Source organism: Theobroma cacao, chromosome 1 (genome assembly GCF_000208745.1).
Source record: "Theobroma cacao cultivar B97-61/B2 chromosome 1, Criollo_cocoa_genome_V2, whole genome shotgun sequence".
In the NCBI taxonomy this organism is placed as follows: Eukaryota; Viridiplantae; Streptophyta; class Magnoliopsida; order Malvales; family Malvaceae; genus Theobroma; species Theobroma cacao.
The window spans coordinates 14,471,931-14,489,176 of record NC_030850.1 but is presented as its reverse complement, the minus strand read 5'-3'; the positions used below and the strand labels follow the sequence as shown (position 1 = coordinate 14,489,176).

Genomic DNA, 17,246 nt, shown 5'->3' with positions numbered 1-17,246 from the left:
GATTTATTCTGCAAACTATTTTTGCAAGATTTAGTTAATCAGCTTCCGGCGTATAACAATAAACAAAGTGATAAATATAATATAAGAGAGCATTAATCAAAGCATAGATATCCAATGCAAAGTTACAGATCAGAAAGGGAGATTCCCCTTTTTCTGGGTGCTTCATTTTCATCCAGCATTGTACGCTTTAGAAGAATGACAGTAGGCATGCAATGACGCTGACAAGATGAGCTCTCCAGATCAAGCTGAGAAAACACAAATTTGTCCAGATTGCCTTTATTTCTTGGCTTTGAAACTTGAAAGTTCAATTGACCTTTCTGTCTTGTCATGATAAGGGTTTAAGGGCAGCGGTGGACATTAAAATTCACTGCAGCATGATGAAAATCATACAAAATGTTAGCATCTGCAAAAGCTTTTGAGCCCTAGCTGAGGGAAAACATCAAAAGGAAATCAATTACCTAAAGATCCAAGATCTTCACAGCTCAAGCCAAGTACTTCAAAAAGCTCCCGTAAGAGATCATCAGTTCTTCAAATTTCAGCTTCTCCAATCTTATTTCCGTTAATTTGTTATCCTGTAACAAGAACAATACTGAGTTTAGAATGAATAAGTTTTGATTGCCTTGCTAGCTTGTCAAAGGTCATGCAACCTGGTAAAATTCTAGGTATTTGCAATCATCAAAAGCCTAACATGTATAATGATGAAGGAAGAAATAATGCTTCAAAGATACCTTTCAAGACAAATTGGCAAAAACTAAACCCTACAGTGAGTTTGTATCACATGAAATCAAACCAGCCTGCCAATCAAAATCAAAATTAGTCAACAAAAGTTTCCTATCAGCCAAAAAAGCAGTCATATTTGAAAGCTGAGCCCAAGACAATTATCAAGCTCAATACAATGCAACGCACCATTGTACACATCCTTTATCAGTTGAAAGCACAGAAATATGGCCGTTGGCTGAAGTTTCACCTCCAAATAAACAAACTTGTTAACCATCTGGCAAGAATTGCATAGATAAATGTTAGAATAGCCATCAATACTAACAGCAAAACCTGCCCATCCCGCTTTTGTACATACATAACAGATCATTGTTTTAGACAGGGAAAAGGGATATCTGTCTGATTTTAAAGGAACATTCTATAAGCTTCACAAATCAAAACATTACAAAGCAATGAAGGGATGTGCTCTCCTACCAAGCATAAGCCATGTTACTCCATTTGGAAAGAAGCCACTTCATCCATGTAGACAAGCAGTGATTTGAAAGGTGCTCAGGTAAATCTACCTACAATCATCATAAAGATATGATCAGAAAACCACAGGAGGGGACAACAAGGTTAATAAAAAAATATGGCATGAATGGGAAGTACTGCCACCCTTCTATATTGAATGTTCTACTTCATTTTTTAAAAAATACTGACAAAGTAATAGAAATCTTTTCGTAGATTATCATTTCTTATATAAATTTTCTAGAACTTTTATTTAATGTGCAAGGGCATTTTGGGGAAGAGGTTGGAAATGCTAATTTATCTATCACATCTCAAACAGTATAAAAGAAAGTGGAATACCAACATGGAATGACTGAGAAATTCATCACTAAACTGACTATTCTATGGAATCAGTTAATATAGGAAATAACTTGACATATCATATAGATATTAAGGAAAACAAAGGATAAATGGACCTATTTTCCTTGTTTCTTCCTTTCTATTCATTTTGGGCTCCTACAGTAGGAATGATAAATGCTTCTTTCAGTAGCACTTGCGGTCTAAACTTGATATATCCTACCAAAAATGCCTTGTTTACAAGATTTATGATAATATCATTGCATGTCATGAACATTTCTCACCACATGGAAGCAGTAGAACAATGAACAATTTCAAAAGCAAAGTTCTAACCATTTTCTACAGCAGCAAAAAGTTTAAAATGGATAGAGGATGAAGGCAACGAACTCACATTAGTCCATGGTGTACAAAATTCATCAATAGATAGCAACCAACTTCCACCACCAGATTGCAAACCCAACCTGCTATCTGAAGTATCAAAATCCAGAAATCCATTGTCATAGCTATCATCATCACCAAAATCCCTTCTTCTCTTCTTTCTGCTTTTCTTTTTCTTCCTACGCCTAATTGATGCTCTATCAACCGCTTCAGACTCATTTTCTTCTAAGGAGACTTCATGATGAAGCAAAGAATATTTATCAGATTTGCGGAACCTTATCCCATTACTCAGAAATAAAGATTCCCAGGTTCCCAGTGTCTGGCATTCCTCAGACAATCTGTAGTAGATAACCCACGAATAAAGCCCCAACAATTTTATTGCTTCTCCGGTTTTTGTTTTGACACACTCTTTAAGAATTGAAGCCAAACTATAAGCATTAGTTGAGGTTTTGCACATCTGAGATACAATATTTTTGACTTGCTCATGTTTATCCTGATACTCTTCATCATGTACGAGCTGAAGAAGCTGTCTCCTTTGATTGATAATAGCATTTAACAGAAGTAGCTTATCAAAAGATTCCAAATCACCATACTTGTAAAGTATAAACTCCAGGACACAAGATGGATTACCAAAATCCTTAGGTTCCATCCTTGGATTGATATATCTACGAAGCAATTCCAGAACGATGCAGAATTCACCCTCCTCAAGAGAGATAAGAAGGTGGTGACACAATGATGAGAATGATTCCTCCTTAAGAAACACACTTATGGTGTCCCATAGATCTCTTAAATCCTCCTTATACATCAAATCAATAAAAAGTTCCACAAAGAACTTTGTATCCATGAATAGAATTTCACCATCCTTTAGTGATTCAGCAAACTCACTGGACGACCAAAATTCAGGCACATTTTCAAGGAAATTTTCCACTGTTCGTTGGACATCTAAGTCAAGAAAGTAATGAGGCTTTGTGGCAACCATTGCAGGTGATTGCCCATGCTTTCCCTTCCACTCAAGCTCCTCCCAACATATATCCCTATTTACAAAAGCAAATTGAGACAATGCCTTTGCACCTTTTCTATGCTCCAATCCACTACCATCTCCAAAATTAGAGAACCATTGTATTATTCGCTTTGGGTTCCCTGCATGATTCATTCAATATTAGCATAATCAAAAGACAATAAAATTCACACTAATCTCAACCACTAACATGTGTAATCATAGTAACTTTAAGGTTCTTGAAGAAGCTAAAATATACATGGAGCTTAGAGAACTAGGTTTCAGCTACCAATTAGTTTGCATTCTACTAAATGAAATTCAACTTTACGAAGGACATAGAGTGCACCAAATCACACAAAACATACTAGTCAAACAGTGAAACAAAACCAACTTGGAACACCATAAAATTCACACTAATCTCAACCTCTAAATTTCAGTCAAATGCTTTGTAAGAATTAATACTGCAATTCAAAGAAACGAAAGCTCATTTGTTCATGAAAAGAATGTCCAAACAATAAACTAAAATCTACATCATGGAGCTAAAGGAAGAAGGTTGTAGCTACTGATTACTTAACATTCCACAGAATGAAATTCACCTTCAAGGAACATAGCAGTGCAACAAAAATCACACAAAACAAAACCCAAAGAAAAACAAATGGAAAACCAACTTGCCTTGGAAAAACTTTTCAAGCAAGTAACTTTTGTTGGCCAAGATAGAACCAGCTTTTCTAGGCCTCTTCTCAAAAACCATTTGCAAGAGTTGAGATGCTAAACCCCTCCTTGTCGGCGTGGATGTTAACAACTTCATAAAAACCTCTCTCTGTTGGTGAGGAGAGATGGAGCTTATGCTCGAAACGGCATTGCAAAGCCATAGCCGAGCCTCAGAACGACCTCCAGAGATCATCAGCGACCAAATAACTGAATCCAATTGATTTAAAAGCGAAATTATCAGATGGGTAGCTTCATTATCTCCAGCTTCATCATCCCAGTTTGGCTCAGATAAAAATAAAGGAACCATTTTTTTCTCTTTACAGTAAGCTTCTTCCTCCCTGTATCCGAAATAATCATCCAAAATCAGCCAAACGAAACTGGAAAACCTTGATTTTGAAGGAAAGTTGGATAAAGATACCATTTCTTAAAAAAATATTACGACGGGATTCTTAAGAAACAAAATAAGAAATATCTTCAAAATTATTATGAGAAGAAACAGGAACAGAACCCACAAATTGAAAGGATATTTTTATCATTATTCCAATAACTTAGAGCTGTAAAGAAGAAAAAGTTGAAAGAGGAAAAATCAAGGAACAACCTTTCTAAGTTAATCAGAGTTTTCAATCACCGGAGCTAGAAATTTGGCTTTTGCTTCTTGTTTCGTTTCCTGTAGACAGAACTCGGGGAAAAAACGGAGAAAGAAAAACTGGCTTATATTATTTGGAAGCCAAGAATGAAAGAAAGAAGAGGTTGAAGAGGAGAAGGGAAGTCGAGTCTTGGGCGGAGTAAACGGTGCGTTTCAAAGCAAACTACTAGTACACTAGTACAAGCGTATAACCGCGTAAAGCGGCGGCAAGGCCCTAAATAGTTTTTAAATGCCTTGAGTGCAGTTCAGGCCTGGTCTTCAGAGGGTTAGAGTCTTCTCCCTTGCGAAAACCCAAAAAAAAAAAAGGGCAACCTTTCGAATCCCCATTTTCGTAGCGGAAACCAGCATTCAGGGTTTCAGGTAATCAACTGATTTTAACCCTAATAATATTTTTCTTTCCGTTGTTCAGAATCTATTTGCGTCTTTGCTTACTTTGATTTTACAAATTTCGGTTATGTTGCTCTTCTTAAATGATCAACATTCTTATGTTCTGTATTTTGGTCTTAATGGATTTTGGAATGAGTTTTATTCTACACTACATCTCATGGCTTTTTTCTTTAAAATTTTGGGCTTAAGAGTTAATACACAAAATTCCTACCTATAATAAACTGGATGAAGTTGGAGCGTTGCGGAGTATTTGAGGTAAAATAAGAAGAATATGTTAATTCCTGCAATTCATATTGAAAATATTTCAATAACGTCTTATCAATAGTTCCCTCTCAACATACCACCAATGTATAAAAGCACCTCCCTAATTTCTAATTGGATTTCCTAACCCACATGCTCACGCCCACAGCTGGCCTTTTCTGTTTCTGTTGCCAAATCATCCTCATGCTCTCCTTAATGTCCTCCCCCATCATTACTGTTGCACAACAATTTGTGCTCCATTTTAAAGTAGATTGCCTGGTCATCTTTCTTTTTCAAATAGCTGGCATAGCCCCCTTCCAAATCCAAGCATGGCCATGTAAGACAAGATGCTACCTTTGCTGTTTATCTCTGTCTGTGTCTTACCTACTGCTGAGACTTGTTTGAAAACTTTTCAAGAAAACAATGAGGAACTTTCATTGTAAAATTGAATCTTTTTTTTTCAAAAAAAGAAATGAAAGTAATTTGTGTTAAATGATTTGCTTCTCTAGGTGTGTTTGTGGTTTTTGGGTGTTTGATGTTGAAAATCTTTTATTGCAAGTTGAAAAAGAATTTATTATGTTGCAGGTAGATAGTAGAGTGTGATTATTCTGGTCTGTTACAGTGGTGATGAGCCACTACCATGTTATTTTGCGGCTGCTTATTGTTGTGATGTGATTTTATATTTCATTTCAATAGTTGGAAATAGCAGTTGTGGGAGCTCGCCTGCCTATAAAACAGCAGCTGCAAGCCACTATTTAAATCTTTGGTAGTTAGTTTGAGCTGAGGATGATATTATTCTGTTTCTTGGTGGGATTGTTTTTGAGTTTATCTTGTTTTAATGCTTAATGTAATTAAAATGTAATTCAAGTTTTCTCTTTGATATTGATAAATCAGGTTAGCTAATGTTGTGTGTGTCTCTCTCTCACCACTGTTTATGGGTCACTCTGATTTCTTGAATTTGTTGTTCGCTATTGGTGTGTGGTGTACTGCATATATCACTGTTGCAATTCTTGCATCATTGCGGATCTTCAATTCCATCTGCTCATTCTGAGTTAGTGAAGCAGTTTGAAAAGTTTGAGAAGCTATCATGGGCTATGCACAACTAGTTATCGGTCCTGCCGGCAGTGGAAAGGTGAGTTAGTCTATCAACAATTCTCTTCAGGGATATGAAATGAGGTCGATGTTCGTGGGTTTTCTGGTTTCTGTTGTGACAGGAAAATGTAAAACATATATTACTGTCTTTGGTCCATTTGGGCAATGAATTCTTATTTGCATCACAATGTAAACTAAAGTGACTTTGTCCTTGTGGATCAGTCAACCTACTGCTCTAGCCTATACCATCACTGTGAAACCCTTGGACGGTCAATAAATATTGTGAACCTAGATCCTGCTGCAGAAAATTTCGACTATCCAGTAGCCATGGGTAATCAACCTTCTGCTTGAATTTTTCTACTTGTTATCTTTTTCTCTGGATTTGTTGCGATTAAGCTTTGTTTCTTTGCAGATATAAGGGAGCTCATTAGTTTGGATGATGTTATGGAGGAACTTGGTTTGGGTCCCAATGGTGGCCTTATGTACTGCATGGAGTATCCTTTTTGCTCGTCTTGCCCTGTGAAGGGAATTTTCATTTTTCAGCGTTTTCCCATTATCGTGATTCTTGTTAGTGGAAAAGGTTTAGTTTCTTGCTATTTTTAGGGTTATCTGATTGCTGTTATGTCATTATATCTGTTTGGACTATTGCTTGTGCTCAAGTGTTTAAGCTCTGTGAATGTTTGTGGGGATTTTTCTGGCTATTTTATTCCACGTCCCTGTGTTCTCAGCACTTATATGATCCTTCAACGGCTACAGAGACATCAATTTTTATTATTCCTTTCTTAATTAGATTTTGAGAGCAAAATTGTTAACCTTAATATCCAACTAGACATCTTGAAGAAAATCTGGATGATTGGCTGACTGAAGAATTGGACAATTACTTGGATGATGACTATCTAGTATTTGACTGCCCAGGTATCTATTTTAGTTTGGATATGGTATGTTAGTATTTTGTAAGTAAAAGCTTGAAAGTTATATTTGAGTGTCTTGCCTTTTACCTTGGCAGGGGTATACTTGTTGGGTATTATGTCCCTGAATTAGGCTTTCTGCTCTGATGTACTATTTGTTGAACCATACTACACATGTGGATAAATTTTGCTAACTTTAAATTATATTATAGGCCAGATAGAACTCTTTTCACATGTACCAGTTCTCCGTAACTTTGTGGAGCACTTGAAGCGCAAGAATTTTAATGTATGTGCTGTATACTTGCTTGATTCACAGGTTTGTCTAAGCTCTGCATCTTCACATATGTCTCTCTTTTTCAAATTTAGTTGGTCTGTCTTTGTCATTGGTTGTGCACATTTACTATATCTATATTTTTATTGTGTATCAGTTCATTACGGATGTTACCAAGTTCATTAGTGGATGCATGGCATCCCTTTCTGCAATGGTCCAGCTTGAATTACCACATGTTAATATCCTCTCCAAAATGGATCTTGTAACAAACAAGAGGGATGTTGAAAAGTGAGCATTTTCATCTTTAACCCACTCTCCTCCAACCTGCATTTTATTTATTTTCTTTTCTTTTTAACCAACATCTTTGTTGTTCTTAGCTACTTGGATCCAGAGCCTCGGCTTCTTCTGTCAGAGTTAAATGAACGGATGGCTCCTCGGTTTAAAAAGCTAAATAAATCTTTGATTGAATTGGTGAGATACTAAGTCATTCAGGATCCAATATCTACATTGCATTGGTTATTTTGGGATTTGTTTGGCATGGATTGGTTGTTCATACCGGCCATGTAATTCAGAAGAAAGGAGGGTTTGATATTATTTTATAATAATTTTTCTTTTGGTTATTTTCAACAATATCTTATAGTCTCTCGGAATGCTTAGATGGTTCTTTTTTTTTTAATTATTTCTGGGATCATATTCTAGATGTGCCTATGGTAATTGCCCTTGAAGTTGCACTATTTAGTTTCCAGTTGAGTGAGTATGTTCGATATTTTGTTCTTCATAGCAAGATTTTCATTGTCGCAGCTAAGGGGGTATTTTCATGTTTTGGTTGTTTGATCTGAAGCTATATGTACTTTCAGGGTATTCTTTACATTTAAGTGAGACTTTTATGAAGTGTTAAGAAATTTTTAAACATGTATTCTCAAATCAATTGTTGCAACTTTTGTATCACCATTGATTTTTGGCTCATGTAGTTGTATTTTCATCACACAATACAAATCTCTCTATTTATATAGCTGCTGTTTAATATACCATTTATATTACTTGGATTTGTTATATCATGCTATATTTTATCAAATTATTGTTTCTTTTGCATGTTAGGTGGATGAATATAGCATGGTGAGCTTTATCCCACTTGACTTGAGGAAGGAAAGCAGGTAAAGGTTGTGTGGGTGGATTACACTCCTCCACATGAGATTTGATCTGATTGCGCTCACTGTAGATGCTACACTTTAATCTTGTGCTTTCCTGATTTAAACTGAACTAATTAGAGTGGTAAATAGGCCAACTTAGTTCTTAATTTAAGTTTTAAATTAAAAGGCTAAGATGGTGGCCTTGCTTTTGAATCTTATATTTTTTTGTGTTTGACGTCTTAGCAAGAGTAATTTCTTAATGATTTTGTAAGGAAGAGTAATTTCTTGGGAGTGCTGATAGTTGAGGAACCACTTGTTGTGTGACTTGCTCTTTTTAGGTTTAAATTAAGCTCCTAGTAGTCAAAGATTTTCCCGTATTTTGTTTACTTCAAACTAATAGTAAGAAAACACTTACATAACAGAAAGAAAGGGTTGATAGTGAGAAAGTGAGACGAGTCCTTTGGAGAAGCCACTAATGTCACTGGATTGAGTGGTTATTTTGTTTAACAATTTATGTTCTTACGTATGGTTGTTTTATCATTGATAATGGTGGCCTGTTGTCTTTTACAGCGTACAATATGTGCTGGCTCAAATTGACAACTGCATTCAGTATGGTGAAGATGCTGATGTGAAGATCAGAGATTTTGATCCAGAAGATGATGAGTAGGCCTGTTGATGCTTCGGTTGCTGTGAAACGTCAAACATGCTCCAAATTTCACTCTGTAGATAACTTACGAAAAAGATGGCAGAGAATGTTATACCAAACTGAGCTGAGAACCGTTTTGACTGTGGTAGTTTTGAATGTACAATTGGATTAAAAAGCAATTTGGATGATAAACTATTGAACTGATTTTACCCAAGGTTCTGAATGGACCATAATTGAGATATCTTGTGCAAGCTTGATCTTGTGGTATCTCTTTTCTTTGTGAATGTACGTAACCTCATTTCTTGGCTTGTCTTGAAGATGATAATGGTGGTAGAGATGTGGCAAAGGATCTCAATTAAAACCACTTTGTGAAAAATGGCCATGGACTTGTGTAAGATAGAAATGCATCCTACGGTTTGCTCTAACAACTGGGCAATATTACAACTTTCTGCAAAGAAGGGTGTGCACAATATATTTCTTTGCTGTAGTATTTATTCACATTGCCCTATTCTCTGTGTCCTCTTGGACTCCGAATTTACAGGCTCTAATTAAAAAATAAGAACCCCTTATGCTTTGCAAATGGATGATGGAAACTAGCATGGCAAAGTCAAGCTTCTCCTTGGATGATTGCTAAACAGGGCCTGGCAGTGTCAGGAAAACAATGGCTTTGGACCTTTGGCTGAATTAGGCAGGGGAAATTGTAAACCATGCTTTGCGTGACCGTCGAAACTCAAAAGGATCTTTGGCTTCCTTTGGATCCCCAGTTGTCTAATTCTAACGAGTTTTTCACCGTGGAGATGAATTACTAGCTATGTTGCTGGGTTATTAAATTCGCATATAGTCTTCAGCTTATTAGGCATTTTGGACCAGTTCCACGTATGAGGTAATTCAGAAAGCAGATGAAGCTCGGTCCTCTTTTGACATCGAGTAGGTACTTATGCAATGCTCTCCTCCAGGCTCCAGGACAGGAGGAGAGCAACTTTGTCTCCCAACAGCTGCAGCCTGCAGTGACACTTGATGATCGGTGACTAGTTTACTAGGTTTCACTTACTGGTATTTTCACATATTTCCACTGAAGTTGTACAATCCTCCATGGCCAGGTTACAGAATCATGATTATAAACACTAATTGCCAAGTACTAGAATTAAGTTAAAGAGTTTCAAGGGCGCCAATCTTCCACAAATTTATTTCACACACTCAGTTAATAAACTAGCCAACATTTTTTATTGTCTACATATACTAAAAGGTAATGAGTGAAGATTTTGACATGGCGATTAGTGCTTATATAACGTAGTAAATAAATGGAAAAAGCAATCCAGTACAACCACAAGATCCGCAGACAAAAAAGCTAGTTTCTCATATCACTAATAAACAAGCAAAGATTCTGGTTTTTGCCGTAAATTCTAACAGCACAACATAAGATAGGAGGCCATAATATGCCCAAAATTCTAATGCTGAGCTCACTCCGCATATTCCTCAACTCCAGAAGCTCAATCATCATCTTCATCATCATCAACTCCAGCAGCTGAATTGAGAACTTTCAACCTATCAATCAACCTAGCCTTCCTTTCGTCATAAGACAGCTTCTTCAGGTTGTACCTATTGTGCAGAAAACGACATTACATTAGAATTGAATTTCTTACAACCCCCATTTATATGAACATGCAGGAAGTAATAACAAATTTTAGTTCAAGCTAACTAGTTTACAATTAAATTGTCTTGAGAGAGAGAGAGAAAGAAGCTCTACCTCTTGTGCTCCATAGGAGGTTCCCTCTCAGACTTCTTTGCTTCTGAATCTGCACGAATAGCAGCATGAACCTTCTTGTAGAGTCCCTCCATGTTGTCAGGCTCGATGTTTCTCTTTATGTACTCACTGAAGTGAGACTGGTACTTCTCTGGCTCATCTTCCATCAAAGTCTGTCAACTTGACAAAGTGAGACTTACAGAGCGAGAGATAACTAATGGAACATTGTCCCAAAATAACATCTAGTAACAAACTTCAAATTTCTCAGCAAACCAACCCCGCCCCCCCCCCCCCCTCCAACCTCACCCCAACCCCAAAAAGAGAGAGAAAAAGAGAGCATCAACATCCTTACCCTCCACTAGCCACCACTTCATAAACTCAAAACCTTACCCTCATGTATGCAGCAACATGGCCACCATAAATGTATTTGCGGTGAACTTCAGGATCAAGTTGCTTGCTATCCTTGTTAAATCCAGCAAACCTCTTGTCACTGTGAGGAATATCAAGTCCACCATCCAAAGCTCCCTAAAAGGTAAAGGAAAGAATACACATACGTTAAAGCTCAAGGAGAAAATTGTATACATTTGAAAAATGATAAGCTCGAAGATCTTTAAGAATGGTTTTCTTCAGCTACAAATGGGCAACCCAAGCTCAGCCCAGCTGTTTAATAAAAAAAGAAAGAAAAAATAAAATAATTCTTGTGGTACAAAACAAGTACGTTTTATCATACATATAATTTGCCACAATATGCACAAAACTATTTCTTTCACAAAACAAGTACGTTTTATCATACATATAATTTGCCACAATATGCACAAAACTATTTCTTTCACAAAACAAGTACGTTTTATCATACATATAATTTGCCACAATATGCACAAAACTATTTCTTTCACTTGCAGAAATTAATAGCTTAACCTCAGAAAAAAAGATCATGCTATGTACATGTACATGTAAGTTTTCTGTGAAAGCTAATGAGAAATATCCAACACATTGCAAATTTGAACAGCAGGCATGATAAAAGAAATTGACAACTTATATAAAAGATTTAGAACGAAAAAAATCAATGAATAAAGTTAAACCAAACGAGAAATAAATAGAACAGGGTTCCACTATACCTTGAGAACACCAAATACACGGTTACCAGTGGTTGTTCTAATAAGACCAACATCAAGAAGAGCACGGAAAGGCCTCCTGGTCTCTGCAGGTTCAACAGTGAAGTCCTCCCCAGTTGCCTGTGAGCAAATGATGTTTTCCATATATTTATTATCCATCTCAATAAAAGATTTAAACTAAAGGTTAAATTCTGAATTTGGTTCCTCCACTATTCCAATTTATGATTTTAGCCCCTCTACAGCAATTTTAATGAATTCAGTCTCTATACTTTTATTAAAAATAATTTTAAAACAATTGATAATTGTATTAAACTTCTACAATCAAATTTGACCACGTGTCATTTTTGTTCATAACATGACATGCTAACCTGAAATTTTTGACCATGTGACACACATTAGAACAAAATAAAACTATATTTTTAATAAAAATACAAATTTTTTTTTGGAATTTAAAAGATATTAATTATTATTTAAGTAAATTAAATATGATGTTTTTTTAGGCTAATATGTGTCATGTAGCCAAAACACTAATCCACCTCAATATATCATCAAGTCATCACAAAATTCCACATCATCCAAGTTAAAGTCAAAATCTTAACACAATTATCAATCGTCTTTACATCAACTTTTAATAAAAGTGCGGGAACTAAATTCATAAAAATTGGAATAGAGGGACTAAAAATGCCAAATTGAGACAGTAGAATGACCAAATTCAAACTTTGATCTGAATTAAACATCTTTCTCCAAACCTTAAAAAGCATGCCACATACCTCAACATTTCCCTCATACTCAGCATCCATCTCCAGCTGTTTCAATACTCGACGGGCCAAAAGGAGTCCAACACAATAAGCTGCTCTCAAAGCATCATTCAGTAAGATTCATCCTCAATCAGGGGGGAAATCCATTCTAACTTTTACAGAAGTAAATAACATACCAGCAGCATAATTTGTAAGGCCAACTTCAAGTCCATAGCGAGGAAGCTCATGCGCGTAAGCTGATGCAAGAAGTATATCACCAGCAATGCTAGCATGTACAATTTGTGCAATTATATCCTTGTTGGTCTAATAAATTGGTTAAGGTAATACTGCTAGCAGTCAAAAATTAAGACATATTAATACCCCATAGGAAAATAAACATCATCTATAAAAGAAGGATCAAGGTATGTGAGTCCACCTATTTGCCCAAACAAAACTTCATAATATGTTTTAACCAAGTACCATCAACAAACCAAACAATGAGGGAAATAACATAGACAATTGTGGCTAGCTAGAGCCACATAAACAAAAGACAATGAGGGAAAAGAAAGTCAGATATTAGGATACAAATCGTGCAACCAAACGATATTTTGGGGTGTTGTACTTGTTCTTGTCCTGATTGATAAGACGGGTCCTGGCCCGATAGTCTGTCTTGCCCTCTACAAAAGTTAAATGATTATTACAACCTAAACAAAGCAAACAATACACGTCACCATACAGGACGTGGGCATCAATACCGTACCTCGTCTTCTCTTGAACTTAACTTGATATCTCTTAGAGTAAGCCTTTGTCTTCTGTGCTTTAACATAAGCCTGTACCATAAAACTAACCAACTCAGAAACCCAGGCAGCATCTATGATAAACATAACAAATGCAAACGAACCTATAAAATTGTCATCATTTTACATTATGCCAAACAATTCGTCAATTTTTTTAACTAAAAAACCCTCCACAATTTTAATTTATTGCTGCTGGTTTCAATTCTCAGGTCATTTTACTTTTTTCCTATCAATTCAGCAAAACGGTAAACGAACTAAAAATGGTGGTGGGGGGTGATGTAAACCAAATTAAACTTGAAGATAGTTAAACTAGATATAATCTTCGAGTATCCACAAAAAATCAGACACTGCTTACAATATACTTCCCTATATTAAAGGAAAATAAAAAGAGTACTCATTCAATTGATTCTTTCTTCAAAGACAACAATAAACAACATTAAAAGAATGAACCCAAAAGGTTCAGTTTTTTCATGTTTTCAAAAATTTTAAGCAAACAAAACAGACACCTGATAGCATAAACTGAATGCTAAATATTATTAAAAAAATGGCATCTAAAATCGAAACCAGCGAAGCTAAATTATAATAAAATTGAGTAAGTAGAGCGACATAATGAGTAAAAATGATTGCAAAGAGAGTGAGTTTTACCATGGCTTTGACCTCAGGGGTTTGCAGCCGAGCTTCGAGGCTGTGCAAAGAGAAAGGAGCTCTGATACTAAAACCCTAGAAAATTTTATAGGAATAAACCAACGGCCACGATTGATTGTCAGGTTTTTTTTATTAATGGAAAATTGATTTACCTCCCATTGTACGCTGTATTTGTGCACCCGGTGTAAAAGGTTCACAAGTTTGCATTTCTCTTTACTAGCTCCGGACTGTACGGATAAAGTTAACATTTTTTTCTTTCGAAAGAAGTTGTGAGTAATAACTTTCGTAATAAAGTTACTTTAAAAATAATTTTTATTATAATTTTAATTATTTTTAGATAAATTTTGATATAACTTAAAAAAATACCCTTTAAATGAAAAAATTATATGGGATCCATTCAAAAAAAGAACTCTTTTTTAAATCATTGAATCCAAATTAAGTGATTTCGATTTTTTTTCTTCTTTCGTTATTTAGATAAAAATTTCAAAATAAAATCTCGATTTAGCTATCCCTCCGTCCAGTTCTCCAACNCTTTCGTAATAAAGTTACTTTAAAAATAATTTTTATTATAATTTTAATTATTTTTAGATAAATTTTGATATAACTTAAAAAAATACCCTTTAAATGAAAAAATTATATGGGATCCATTCAAAAAAAGAACTCTTTTTTAAATCATTGAATCCAAATTAAGTGATTTCGATTTTTTTTCTTCTTTCGTTATTTAGATAAAAATTTCAAAATTAAATCTCGATTTAGCTATCTCTCCGTCTAGTTCTCCAACGCTATCGGGGTATATATCTCACCGTCTAACTTTCTAATACCATCAAGGTCTATATCGCCATCCAACTTTCTCACCATTTCAAAATGTAGAGATGACACCAAGGTATTTGTTATAGGTTTTTAGGTTTATTTTTTATATTCATAGAATGCAAAAGTTGATGGATAAATTATATGAGTTTAGAAACTTAAATTTAGCTGGGAGTAGCAAAATCAATCAGTTTATAGGCGATACGTGAATATTTGTTAGGCATGGCGTCACTTGATATTAAGGCATGTGACTAGATATTAGGAATCATAACTTGTTTATTTGGCATTACGTGACTGAATATTAGACAATGTGGGACTAGATAGGAGGCAATGCGAGAGTAGATTATAGGAATTGCATGAGTTGTGCATTTCGTGACTTGTTTGTAGGCATTACGTGACTTGTTTGTAGGCATTGCGTTGCTTTATCTACCTAATGTTGAAGCTGATTATCTACTGATTCAGCCCCTTAATAACAAATTTTGTAAAATTAGAAGAGAAATATGAATGCTTAATAACCAATTCAGCCCCCTTAATTCCACTTATATCGGTGCAAAAAACCATCCAAATTCGACTGACACAAAACTCTGAATTTTTCTTTAAAGCATTTAATGCATTGATTTACGAACTAACCATATTCATCAAAAACAAGCCTAAAACCATTGAACACGCTGCCAAGAGTCGGCATTCATACTTATAAATAAAGTGAACCATTATCCATTTTAATCAAAATAATCTGAAGGAAAATCTCAAAATTCTAATGGCATCCAAACGTTCAAGAGTCGAAAGTGGGAAGGGGGTTGCTGTTGAAGAGGATATCCCCGACAATGTTGCAGCATATTTGGTCAAGTTGATGGACTAAATTAAGAACCTAGAGAAAGACATGTGTGAGTTGATGGATAAGTTGCTAGTTAGGATAAAAGTCCCGGAGACAGAAATTCTGGGCAATAACAAGATTCTAACTGAAATTTATGAAATAGTAGATGAGATTAGGAAGAAATGAACTATAGTTCATATTTTGTATCATCTGCTTTTTTTCGGCTAATGAATAAAATGAAAATATTGATTGATCACATATTTTCTTAGTTTAATTTATATTATGCTGAATAACTTGGTTACCTACCCTAATTTCTTAATTTTCGATTTATATAAGATAAGCAAACGTGAGTGGATGTTAGGCATTGTGTGACCTATTATTAGGTATTGCGAGACTGAGTTATAAGCTACATGAATTGTGCAATGCATATCTTCTGTTGAGATATTACATGACTAGTTTGTATGTATATCGTAACTTGTTGTTATGTATTGCGTGACGTTAGGCCAGTACGTGACTAGTTATATTGGCATAACATGAGTGGATATTAGGCATCGAGTGACTTATTATTAGGTATTGCGAGACTGAGTTATGGCGCTAAGTAAATTGTGCAATGCATATCTTATGTTGAGACATTTCTTGACTACTGTTTATGCATTGCTTGACTGAATTTTATGTATTGCGTGACTTGTTGTTATGTATTGTGTGACATTGGGCTAATACGTGACTGGTTATGTTGGCATAGTGTAAGTGGATATTAGGCATTGAGTGGCTTATTATTTGGTATTACGAGACTGGTGGTGTGTGACTTGGGCAATTCATCTCTTGTTGTGAGGCTTTTGTTCACTAGTTTTTGGGCATTGCATGAATGTGTATTAGACATTGCTAGATTGACTTTATGTTATTCCGTGACTTAGGTATTGCGTAAATAGTTTTTATGCATTGAGGGGCAATTTTTGATAGATTGACTGATTGTGACACTTATTTTCTATTAAATTTTAGCGACCTATTAAATATGAAGCTTATGATTACATACGGTAGTCGTTAGGTCGATGACACTTATAAGGGTGGTGAGACACGAGTGAGGGGTGTTGGGAGTAATTTGTCATTTTTAGGTCTAGTGAAGCTAGTTGAAGACATTGTTGGGGTCAACTCACATAATAACGAAATCAAGTTACATGCATCGCTCAGTCATGCCGCAAGGGTTTCGCACGCGTTATTAGGGATGATGAAGATGTATCAAGTGTTTTGCGAGATGAAAGGCAGTTGTTATGTTTGTGACAGTTAAGGTATGAAGGTTATGTTTAGTTGGCAGAATAGATAGGAATGTAATAAAATAGTTATTATGTGGGAATAAAATGAGATGAGAATAGAATATAATAGTTATTACTTTGTTTGATACGACAAAGGGAATATGACAAGAATAATTCTTATGATTTATTGTAGTGTTTGGTTGGTAACAATAATTTTGGAATAAGAAAGGAATAGAAAATAAAAAGACAAAAATACCCTTTATTATTTATATAACTATTTATTTTTATTAGATTTTTTAAATATTAATAATCTAGAATTTAATTAAAATATTAATAATTAATAATTTAAATATTAATATTTTATTTAATTT

General features: G+C 35.1%; 3 protein-coding genes across 5 annotated transcripts; 1 reads left to right on the top strand and 2 right to left on the bottom strand.

The window, feature by feature from the left end:
- Positions 69-4,481, bottom strand: LOC18612579. Its single transcript, XM_007049455.2, has 8 exons — positions 4,245-4,481; positions 3,608-3,984; positions 1,952-3,078; positions 1,192-1,280; positions 907-994; positions 729-794; positions 459-572; positions 69-367 (listed from the first exon to the last, which is right to left on the bottom strand). Coding segments are annotated over exons 2-5 (1,563 nt in total). The 5' UTR covers positions 3,954-3,984; positions 4,245-4,481; the 3' UTR covers positions 69-367; positions 459-572; positions 729-794; positions 907-993.
- Positions 4,507-9,274, top strand: LOC18612578 (GPN-loop GTPase 3). 3 transcript variants are annotated; one of them, XM_007049454.2, is made up of 10 exons: positions 4,507-4,652; positions 5,984-6,051; positions 6,234-6,342; positions 6,424-6,505; positions 6,841-6,926; positions 7,132-7,235; positions 7,348-7,478; positions 7,568-7,661; positions 8,289-8,344; positions 8,891-9,274. In XM_007049454.2, the coding sequence occupies exons 2-10, from the start codon at positions 6,007-6,009 to the stop codon at positions 8,985-8,987; spliced, it is 804 nt and encodes a 267-aa protein (XP_007049516.2). In that variant the 5' UTR covers positions 4,507-4,652; positions 5,984-6,006; the 3' UTR covers positions 8,988-9,274. The 3 variants fall into 3 exon arrangements, with proteins under 3 accessions (XP_007049516.2, XP_007049515.2, XP_017981041.1); XM_007049453.2 differs by having other exon boundaries at positions 4,554-4,652; positions 5,814-6,051; XM_018125552.1 differs by having other exon boundaries at positions 4,567-4,652; positions 5,976-6,051.
- Positions 10,221-14,109, bottom strand: LOC18612577 (60S ribosomal protein L5). Its single transcript, XM_018114299.1, has 9 exons — positions 14,005-14,109; positions 13,323-13,392; positions 13,148-13,239; positions 12,760-12,886; positions 12,596-12,675; positions 11,829-11,945; positions 11,101-11,235; positions 10,714-10,883; positions 10,221-10,565 (listed from the first exon to the last, which is right to left on the bottom strand). The coding sequence occupies exons 1-9, from the start codon at positions 14,005-14,007 to the stop codon at positions 10,457-10,459; spliced, it is 903 nt and encodes a 300-aa protein (XP_017969788.1). The 5' UTR covers positions 14,008-14,109; the 3' UTR covers positions 10,221-10,456.